This window comes from Nelumbo lutea, chromosome 5, assembly GCF_056320005.1.
Source record: "Nelumbo lutea isolate HS-2025 chromosome 5, American lotus-T2T, whole genome shotgun sequence".
Lineage (NCBI taxonomy): Eukaryota > Viridiplantae > Streptophyta > Magnoliopsida > Proteales > Nelumbonaceae > Nelumbo > Nelumbo lutea.
The window spans coordinates 42,535,689-42,547,521 of record NC_142688.1 but is presented as its reverse complement, the minus strand read 5'-3'; the positions used below and the strand labels follow the sequence as shown (position 1 = coordinate 42,547,521).

At 33.9% G+C, this 11,833-nt stretch overlaps 1 protein-coding gene and 1 pseudogene across 1 annotated transcript; both read right to left on the bottom strand.

The window, feature by feature from the left end:
• Nucleotides 1–1,795: 1,795 nt before the first annotated feature.
• On the bottom strand, nucleotides 1,796–7,564 carry LOC148851993 (caffeic acid 3-O-methyltransferase-like). Its single transcript, XM_088946287.1, has 4 exons — nucleotides 6,726–7,564; nucleotides 2,772–3,082; nucleotides 2,447–2,511; nucleotides 1,796–2,211 (listed from the first exon to the last, which is right to left on the bottom strand). Exons 1-4 carry the CDS (start codon nucleotides 7,148–7,150, stop codon nucleotides 1,912–1,914), a joined length of 1,101 nt encoding a protein of 366 aa, XP_088802413.1. The 5' UTR covers nucleotides 7,151–7,564; the 3' UTR covers nucleotides 1,796–1,911.
• A 94-nt stretch (nucleotides 7,565–7,658) lies between these two features.
• On the bottom strand, nucleotides 7,659–11,574 carry LOC148851992 (caffeic acid 3-O-methyltransferase 1 pseudogene; annotated as a pseudogene).
• Between the last annotated feature and the right edge of the window lie 259 nt (nucleotides 11,575–11,833).

Genomic DNA, 11,833 nt, shown 5'->3' with positions numbered 1-11,833 from the left:
TTAATATTAATTCATTGATGCATTTTTCAATATATTTATCATATAAAATACAAAAAATTAGATATTTATGATTAACTGTGTAGATAAAGGTTTTCGAACTGTCGTTGACCTGGACGGTCAGACCGTTCAGCCCAAAAACCGTCTAGGCAAGTGATTCTATTTTACCCCAAACCTGATTTTTGGCCAAAAACCGTTGAAAAAGTCAACAACCCATTGACCAGAACGGTCAAACCATCGAGCTACCCCATTGCCCCAAGCACATGGGTGTGTTCTGGCCCAAGCGGTTGCCTCTCAAGATGGCACACAGGTGCCCTCATCATCAGCTTACAAGAGACCCCTCACATCGGCACCCAGTCGCCTCACATCATGATCGTCCCCCTTTAGCACGTAAGTGGCAGCTCCCATGGACCAGACAGAGCCAACCAAGTGCCCCGGCCATGCAACCTGAGGTCATGCTCCAGTGCTACTGACCTTGGTGGAGCCATCTCATCGAGCAACTCCTAGCGTTGCAGCACACAAATGCTTGTCCTGGCCTACCTTGGCTTGAACACCGCACGGGTTTCTTCCACCGTAGAACTACCCCATGACAATAAGTCACATCAAAGCATTCTTATATGGGCATTAATTGACAATTCTTGTTTTGAACTTTGTCCCAAACTTTTATAGAAGAGAGATAGATTGAAGACTGTTTCTGCTCATATGATAAACTGTAAAGCAAAATATTTTGGAACTTGCTCAAATTGGTGGAGGTTCTCCACCAAGCTGGCTGGATTCATTTGTATCTATATACGTAACTTTAAGAAAGATATTTCACATCTAACCTGCCAGTGGAAATCAGATTTTGGTAGATATCAGGAACATGTGTAACATTCTTCAAAATTAATTTGCAACTAGTATTGTATACATACATACATACATACATACATATTTACACATATATATAAATTTTTATTATATGTTTATATATATTTTTATAATAAATATTATAAAATTAAAAAAAACTAAAAAACCGACAAACTGAACCGTTGATTAATTGAACTAATCAACCAGTTATTTGACTGATTTCAATTCGGTTCCAATTACCATTATTCCGGAAACCAATACTACCAGTTCAATTCACAAAAAAAACCCACAGTTCGACTACCCAGACCGTGAACACCCGTAAGTGTGGGACACGTCTAGTGGGGAGCCCATCGACCTTGTATAAAATGTCTGGATCTGGATTAGCCTCGTCTTCACCCATGTCAACTTTAACCTCAATAGTCAAAACATGGTGGACTGCTCCTTTTCTGTGGGCTGAAATTTGCACCATGAACATATGAATGAATAAAAAATGGATTGTCTTTTAAATAAAAAACATATTTTCAATGTTATATGTAATGTTTAAATTACATGACGAAAAATTATATATTGTTTTAAAAAAACATCATAATACTTTAATATATAATGTTCACTATTAAATTTTTTTTAACGTACAATTAAATTTAAAACATAATAATTTAGAAATATTTATCTTTTCTCAAATTTTCATCTGTTGGTATTTATTTGAACGAGATGAACGGTCAAATTGAACATGGGGACAGATCGACCCATGAGGCCATGACCCATTGACCAAACGTTTATCCCGTTTAAGTGCCACAACATTTTTTGGCCCTTTTGGTCTTATTGGGTCTTTGGGGGAACTGATCAACCCAAGCCCAATCTCCATCATAAAATTCTCTCTCTCTCTCTAAAACCATGAAATTATTCCCATATTCAATAGGAAAAGACTTGAAACAAGTTCTGCACAAGGATATAATCCCATCATCCATTGATATTATTATTATTTTTTTTTGAAGCCACCAATAAAATCATTATTAAGATCAAGCAACCATTAAGCTAAGAACCACAAAGAGTTCCAAAACTAATACATCATTTGTGGAATTCCATGACCCAACTGTGATATGCAGAACAAATAATCTGAACACTGCTAAATCCTGAGCTCATTGCCATGGCCTCAAACTGTTTGACTGTTCTTTCTTTTCCTCCTGGACTTTGTGTTAACATGATCAAATCATGTTCACTGACGATTTTTGTGATGGGATTAGTCGCCTCAAGGGTCTTCGGAAGAATTGATTCCACTACAATCACTTTTCCCGAGTTGGGTAGAGCTTTCCAACAGTTCTTCAGAAGTTTCAAGCAATGGTCGTCACTCCAATCATGAAGTATCCACTGCAAGAAAAAAAATAAAAGAACCATGAAAGACATGTTTAATTGAATTCCTGAAATGAGATATATACAAAAGAAAACTAAGGAACTTGATTCAACTTTTGACATTTATTTAGAATTTGGGTTGGGTTGGGTTGACTTCATGAATGAGAGAAACTAGTCTGCACCCTTTACAGCCCCACTGTGCTAAATTATAAAAAAGAAACTCTTTTTTATAAAAAAAAATCAAATAAATCACCTTCATAAAAATGGCTTCTCCTTTTGGAACACATTCAAACATATCTCCTCCAATATGCTCCACACCTGCTCATAAGCAGTTAAATAGTGTAATTTAGATGAAATAAAGGTTTAATCCCCACAGTGCTTAATAATACTCTTAGATTATAATTTTTCCTTTTATTAAGTTTCAAGAATTGAGTCAGGACATATAAGATAAGGGTATTTACCTTCAAAAGTAGCCAAATGTCATAACGCATAGTATTTAGTGTATTGGGTATAGGGATACGTTTAACCTTAGATGAAAATCAAATCAATTCAAGTAAAAGAAAGTGAAATGCTTTTACCAGGATAAGATGGTGCATCTGCTATGACATGGGGTAAATCAAAATTAATGCCCTTAATTTGAGGATACTTGGATGTGATCATGTTAATTGTTACTCCAATTCCACCTCCCACATCAACTATCTCTTTGAGGCCCTCAAATCCCTTGTATGTCTCAAGAATTTTCTTCATGGTCATTATGGTATGATTTGACATTGCTTTATTGAAGACCTTGTTAAATCTAGCATCTACCCCAGGATATTTAAATGCATGCATCCCATGGACCTTGTTGAAAGGAATTCCACCTTCAAGAACCGCATCTTTCAAGCAATGCCTGCAACCAAATTGATGATTAGATTTTGCTTTTGCTTGAGTTTAATGAATTTAGAACTATGGTTGCATTTGGATTAGAGCAAATTTGGAATTGGATGAAGGATTGGATTTGTCAATTCTCTATTTGAATTCCTCCCCAATCCAATTGCAGTCCAAGTAACTACCACAAAAAGGGCAGGGTGGCAATCAAGCCAGAATTGGACTCAAAACATCGGAATCCAATCTGATTATTGAAAACTGAAATCCAAACTCGATTTAAAATACAAGAAGATTCAGGGAGTTCAGGTGGGATTTAAATCCTATCGAATTAGATTTAATTCAAATATACTTTATATTTTAAAGAAGGGAAACTTGCAGTACCCTATACTTTGGGCCTAGTCTCACTTTGGTCCTCAGATTTCAAAATATGCCAATTCAGTACCTAAACTTCCAAAACATGCCAGGTTAGTCTTTACCATTAGCAATCCGTTAGTTATCTCTATCACTTGATGACATGTATGACTTAAAACTTTTAAAAATGTCAAAATTATCCTTAAATACTAATCATCATCTTTTTCCTCAAAAATCAAGATTGAACCAAAGCAATAGATTGGTTTTTGACAAATTTCTTTTCTCTATTGGCTTCTACGAGATTTGGGCATTTGGATGATTGATAAATAAAATTAGATGACACCCAAAGGGCATTTGCATCCTTTCACATGCTACCTAACAGCAGTTAATGGTTTTGTACTAAATTGACACATTTTGAAAATTTAGTTACTGGATTGGTACGTTTTGATGTTTGGTGACCAAAATAATGACCCAAAATATAGAGTATTAATATACAATTTTCCCTTTAAAGAAGGGTTATTATCTAAAATTTATCCTAACATTTTTGCATCTTTCTTAAACTCACCATGATTTTTCAAAACCCCCTTGTCAAAGAGTCTTATTGTTCAAAACACACATTCCGTTGAGATTTCCATTAGAACACCATTAGTGGTCATTAATAGAAGTTGTCTACATAAGCATTTAAATATTTTACATGACCAAATTACCCCTGATTGATTAGTTAGCCTTATTTAATATTTTTATAACAAAATTACCCCTGATTGTTGTGGGCCTAGTATGGGCCTGGGTATGGGTCAAAGGTAATTTTGCCATAAAAATATTAAATAAGCTTGATTGGCCATTCAAGGGGTTATTTGGTCATATAAACTACTTAAATTCTTATGTAGACAATTTCTATTAATGATCACTAACGGTGATCTAAGAAGGTGAGTTATGGATAAATGTCTTATAGGACAGTTCAACTTGGTTTTATTTTAGATTGCATCCAATCTAAACATAGTCCATTGACACTTCTACATTTATCATTTGTCAATGGATTGGATATTAATTTAACCGACTAGGGGTGCAAAAGGATTGGTTCGAATCTGAATCATATCCAATAATTGTAGGCTTGATCCAATATGATCCGAAGATCCGATAGGATCTTATAAAAATTTATTCAAATTCGAATCTGATAAGAATATCAGATATCCGAATATGATCCAATTCGACTTAATTTAAAAAATAATTTATTAAAAGAAAATTAAAATATGACCATTTAAATAAAAACAAAAAAATGCATTTTTCAACTATTTTCATCAAATATAAACGTTTTTATAAAAATAAATAAATAATATAAAAAATTACAAAATTGAAATTATATATATAATTGGATTTTTAATCAGATCGTATTATTCAATCCAAAAAGCTGAAATGGGATATCCAAATCCCACAAAATAGGATTGTACTTCGGATCATATTGGATCATGATCCGATACATTTGCACCCTTAAACCCGACCCAATGCAATGTAAATCCATTATGATGGACCAGGTCCAATCCAATTCAATAAGTACTTTGGACAATTAAGTTTGAATTGATCAAATTCAATATTGTCTTATTCGACTCTCCAACTTAAAAATTGGTGTTTATTAGGGGTGAGCATTCGGTTTATTCGATTAAAAACTGAACCAAATAAATCAAATTTTAAGAACCAAACTTATAAAATATAAACCGAATTGAAACCGAATTATTAAAAAACCAAAGAATCTGAAGCTGAATTTTTTGTTCAGTTTTCGGTTATTTCGTTTAAAACCAAATTTTATTAATATTATACTAATACATATTATACATTACATATTAAAATATATATGTATATGTATATTATAATATATGTATATGTTAATGTATATTATATATATTAATATTATATAACATATATTATATTATATATATAATAAATTTTGGTTAATTCGGTTAATCGAATTTCTAATCTTGAAAACCAAAACTGAAACTGAAATTTTTTAAAACCAAATTAACCGAACCAAACAAACCAAAACACAATTTTTATTCGATTTTTCAATTTTAACCAAACAAATGGTCACCCCTATTTAGACTGCTCTAGCCCAAACCTAGTTAATCGGAATGATGTCAAGACTTCTAAGAGTCCATCGACATTCCAAAGAAAGACTCTTTGAAATTAATACTTTGGAAAGGGTTTATATGGTCAATCATGTTTGAGGCAGATTTATGTCTTATGAACCAAAAGCGAGTGAGGCAGATTTATGAATTAAAAAGTAGGGAAATTGTCTAAGGCCATGTTTGAGAGTGCTTAAAAGTAAATGTTTATCCAAAATAAGTGCTTAATTGGGCCATTAGCACTTATTGGTATTTGAGAAATAAGCTGGAAATAAGTGCTTATTTTTGAAGCCCAAATTTCTAGCTTTTTTTAAGTGTTTATACAATAAGTACTTATTTAATTTTTTTCTTCCAAAATTATGCTTAATTGAATTTTATTCATAAAAGTACTTTCTTAAAAGTGCTTATGTAAAAGTATTTTTCTGAAAGCACTTTTGTAATAAAAGTACATTTACAAAAGTTCTTTATAAAAGTAATTTTGTAAAAGTGCTTTCGTGAAGGTACTTTTATAAAAGTGCTTTTGTAAAAAGCAATTTAGTAAAAATGCTTTCATTAAAGTGTTTTTATAAAAGTATTTAAAGAAAAGTGCTTTTGATAAAAATAATTTAATAAAAGTGCTTTCAAATGGTATATTTTGAAAAATTGAAAGAAAATAAAGAACAAAATAGTCACAAATGCTTATTTAAGTATTTATCAGAGAAAAATACTACCAAATGCCCAATATAAAATAATTGATTGTTTTAAAAAATAAGCACTTGAAAAAATTGGATGCCAAAGGCAAATAAATGCTTACTGGAATAAGCACTTGTTTTTAAGCATCCATTCCATAATCACTTATTTTTAATTTAAGCACTCTCAAACATAACTTACCCAGCATGACTTTTTGGTACTTATTTTAAAATCACAATGACTTTTCAAAATGTTCCGGAAATCTAAATAAGATTTTGTTTTCAAAAAGTGTACGTTAAGTTTTAGTAAATTACAACTAGTACTGACTACCGACCCAATAAATATGGATTATTTAAGTGTGAGATCTGTGAACGCATTTAAGCAGCTCTACGATTGGGATCTAACCACACAAAGCATAAATTAAGCTGAACCGAGGATAATCTCAAAAAGATAAAGCTCAACTACTGAGAATTAAACACCACAGGCACAGTATTGTTATTTGCTTAGAAAGGAAAAGAAGATTATTACCAACTGTCCATGAAAACTTTGTCCTGAAGTAAAAGCAGGAAAGACCCAAACGAGATGCCATCCTGGTTCGCAGTGAGGAATTTGCAGACAGGCGCCAAGCCATAAACCATTTCGACATGGTCATCATCGTCCCGTTCGACAATAGAAGATTTGAGAATAGAGTGGGCAGCAAGGAGACGCAAGATGCGGTCGAGCATGGCCGGGGCATCTGGGTGTTGGGTGGGCAAATGGGACGCGATCTCCGAAGGTGAGAGGAAGGTGCCAGGGCCGGCCCTGGATATGATCTCCAGCACGTCGAGCTCCAAAGCAGCTTTTAAGACCATGGGAAGCACCGAAGCGCTCGACAGTTGCAAGGCCAAGAGGCAGTTTTCTTCATCTTCTTTCTCTTCACTGAACGATTTTCCGAGACCACTGACGGAAGACATGTTGCTAGCCGTGAGGCTGGGGGTTGCAGGCTTTCTGAAATGTGGCTACAGACAAAGATCCTTCTACCTCTCCTCCACATTTGCTCCTTTTAAAATAGAGGAAATGGTATGCCACGTCTACACTTTTTCTAAGGGAAATTAACTAGGAATTTTTCCTTTTTTGGGAGTCCAGTGCCACTTTGCTCATCAAATCTTAAAATAGAATTTAATTTTTCTATCAAATAAACTTTCTAATATAATAAATGGAGCATTGAATTCCTAAAGTCTCTTGCAATTAATGACATTTGAACTATACTCGATTAAGCAAAAATAGCGAATTTATACCTTGGTTATTCCCTAGATGACCTCTCAGCCCTTTTTGACAATATAACATGACAATCTATGTAGGATGATTTGGAGTTGGATGGTTGGGCTAACCGTCTCAACTTTCAATTGTTTTCTTCTTTAAATGGATTGTAACTCCTAAATTGGGTATTATAATAATTAATAATTACGACTAAATCCTTTTTCATGTCCTAAACTGAGACATCACAGAATCTAATCATAATGAAAAATTAAAAAGAAAAGAATTTTGTTTCTCTAAAGGGTCCCAACTATGAGAAGACATTTCGCTCACATCAGATTGGAATCTAATAGACCTTCTCAACCCTGTATTGCCAATGACAACAATCCACCGGATAAAAACCCCTCCATCATGTGAGGAGCCCCTCACTGATACGTGGCACTCAGGAATACCACATGAAGCCAGAAACCACAGCACAGCAGAATACAAGGAGTGGCAGCCTCAGGTTCCACGGAAGAACTAATGGTGGCCAATGGTAGAGTGGCCTCACCAAGCACCCCAATCGTGACCAGAAGACTACAAAATCCCTTAGATTCAAAGCCAACTTTGCAGACCAGACAACAACCCCTTTGATTCAATCTTCTTTACTCGCGAATATAGAAAGGATACAAGAAAAACTTTACCAAATTCATTTTCAAACAAAACCCAAAATTACAATCTGTTTCACAGCCGTAAAAGCATCGATTTCTGGATGATTAGAACAACATTCATGTTGTGTTTCTCGACAGTAACAACATTCATGACAAAAACAGAAAGGCAAGAGTACGAAGGACCTTGTTGAATGGAGACAAGAGAAAGAGAGAACAGTGCCTTTAGGCTTTATGGCTGCTTTTCCCGTTCCATGTTATGTTTTGTTTTGTAGCGAAATGACCAAAAAAGCCCTTGTGATCGTACGTATTCATAACCGAGTTGAGCACATATCGAGAATTGAGCGGATGAAAATTCAAAATTCCTTATCTTTAGAAGCGAAAAACATCACTTCGGAAAAAAAAAAGAAAGAAAGTTTCCGATGAAAAATTCCATCCAAAAACAAAAGAATTCTCTAAACACAATCCTACTATTTCAATCATGATGTTTTTAACACTAGTAGAGGTGTAAAGTGGGCCATGTCGGGCCGATAAGGGAGGAGTGGAGTCGGGAATATTTTTATGAGGGGGTCAAAACTTATGAATAGGCTATAGGGAGCTAACCATTGGATGAAAAGTGAGCGGAGAGAACAAATTTATATATAAAAATGCTTTGAGTGTGCAAATTTCTGGACCATAGGGAGAGCCATGGCTCTCATGGGTCCCCCCTAGCTTCGCCCCTACGGCAAGGCATGGCCTGCACGCGGCCTATGCAAAGTGTGGACCATGTCGTGCTAGCTTGCAGGCTGTCACAGGCTGTGCTGCCCTCCTCGGTGAAAAGTTTGGAGGTCAGCCTAACACGACCCATGGCCCAAGCTCATGCAGGCTCGTGCCATGGGCTTGGGCCATAGGGCTGGTCTTGGGCATGGGCCAAACTGGGATATACTAGTTTTTTTTTTGTTTTTTTTTTGAAAATTTGATTTCTTTTATAAGTAAAAGTGTAAAACTAAAATATTTAACTTTCCTTTGAGCTTTAGGAACTATTTGAAAAATTAAGAAATGATAAATGATAAATCTAACACATAAATGAAAAAAAAATATACTTAACCAAAAAAGAATGATGGAATGACAAATTAGAAGAAAAATAAGAGTTTTATTTCATTTAAATTTGAACTATACAAATTACAAAGCATACAATGGTTGGATATTTGGATGAATGAAATATGAAAATGGAATAAAATTAATAAAATATAAAAAATACAATATAATTACAAATTGAAAATACAAAATTACATTGTTGAAAAAATAGCAAATAAATTAAATAAAATTAAAACAAAATTTACAATAATTTAAAAAAAATAAAATTGTTCGATCCGATCCAATTTAATTGGATAAATGTATATTTTATTATTTATTATTTTACAAGGTTTCTAAAACCAACTTAGAGAACGAATCGGTTAGGGATCCGGTTCCCGGGTCGAACAGTCGGCCTGCTCTAACGAAAAAGTAAAAAAATAAAAACGATTAAAACCATTGAACGGTTTGAACGATTCAAACGGTGCAAACGCTCGGGTCAATGGTTTGCTGACCAAATCAACATTTTTTGTCCAAAATCGGTTTTGGCGAATGATCGGTTCCTGGTTTTTTCGATTCGACCGTCCAATTCGGTTTTGAAAGCCATGGAAAAAGTAATAACATTTAATTGGATATATGTATATTTTATTATTTATTATTTTACAAGGTTTTTAAAACTAACCTGGAGAATGAACCAGCCATGGGTCCGGTTACCGAGTCAAAAGGTCAACCAATTTTGGTAGAAAAAATAAAAAAATAAAAAGTGATCAACATTTTTTGGCCAAAATCTAGTTTTGGTGAAAAACAGAACCGGTCACCTGACCGGTTCCCGGTTTTTCTAGTCCGACCGTCCGGTTTAGTCCAATTTTAAAAACCATGTTATTTAACATAAATAAATAGTAGTGATGTCAGATTGTCAATAACTTCATAAAACCATATTAGACATATTAATAATATTTTTATTAATTAATAAGTTTTAAATATTATTTTTATTAATATTATTAATCATTGTTAATTATTAGTAATTAGTAACAATATTATTAATTGTTATCAAATATTATAAATATTATTATTAATATTGTTAATTATTATTAACATTATTTTATTAATTATTAATTATTAATATTAACAATTATTTTTTAATTATTATTACTAATTTTAGTTAATATTAATATCATTATTTGTTATTAAATATTATTAATATTTTTATTAATTATTAATTTTTTGTAATTTGTTAATGTTTTTCTATTATATATATTACTAAAAAAATAAATATTGTATTTTAATGATTAATGGCATAGATAATCTCACATGTTGTAGTTGAGATGCATGGAATCAAACACAAGATGTGGACAAAAATGTGCCACACCTTGCAGAACGCCCATTAAGCTGTGGTATGGATCAATGCACACATTTTTGTCCATGGTGCAGAACAACTATCCTATTGGGGTGTGGTGTGGTCCTGTGGTGTGGATGCTAACACACCACCCAATTTCTCATTTACGTTACAGAACACTCCCTAAGTATATGTTTGGTTTCATTTACGTTTATGGACGGAACTACATAGGTGCCTCGTTAGCAAATGCCTCATTAATTGCATTTGTGTGTATTGAAGTTTGCAAAAGCAAACTTTGGTTTCTATGCGCTTCTCCTATTTCAGGAAGTTTCATTTTAGAGTTTCTTGAAACAGATAGGCGTTTATTGGCATTTTGTTGATGTAGTGCCTAATGGCGCTTATGTGTCATAAACACCCTCATTAATTGCTTTTCCCGGTTTTGTAGTCACACAAGTATAAAATGTTTATTCAATAAATGTAAACGGAACCAAACACCCTGTAAGAGAATTGTTGAATTAGTGTGATCGATGAGAATGGTGGAGGATAGGGTTATTTATAAGAATTAAAAATAATTTAATTGCCCAAAATACTCTAAAACTAGCTGTTTTTTAGTTGTTGGGATGGATATTTTGGTCATTGTAAAGTTATTTATAACTTTACCTAAAATGCCTCCTAAACTAATTGTTATATAGTTGTTGGTAGGGCATTTGTCATGATTTATTAGCAGCAGAGGTAGAAGAGAAATTCCATTCGGATTGCGAGTGAGAAATTTACAGAGAGGAGCCAAGCCATAACGCCTTTCAACTTGGTCATTGTCCCGTTTGACGGGAGAGCATTTAAGAACAGAGTAGCTCGTCAGTAGAGACAAGACACGATCGAGCATGGTAGCTGCATCTGGGTTTTCAGTGCGCAGGTGAAAGGCGATCTCTGAAGCCGAGAGGTGGGCATCAGGGCCAGCTCTAGATATGATCTCAAACACGTCTAGCTCCGTAGCCACTTTCAGAGCCATAGGAAACACTACAGCAGTTGCCAATTGCATGGCCACCAACATACAGTTCTCTTCATTTGAGGGTTCAAAGTGATTACTGCCACTGGTTAGAGCCATATTCACTATATATTGGAACAGGAAATAGTTAAAAGTGAGAGCTATCTTCTCCCTTTTAGCTGGGAGCCTCAGAGGTTATGAAATATATAGAGGCTCCATGATACTAATGAAGTGTACGTATACGTATGGTCTGATTTGCTTGATTTTATGACAAACAATAGGCTGCTAGTATCTGATTAAAAGTTCAAATGCTAATAACATTAGTTGGGTGACATGGATAAGAGAGGAGAACTGAATAATAAAGTGGGAGAAGAGAAAG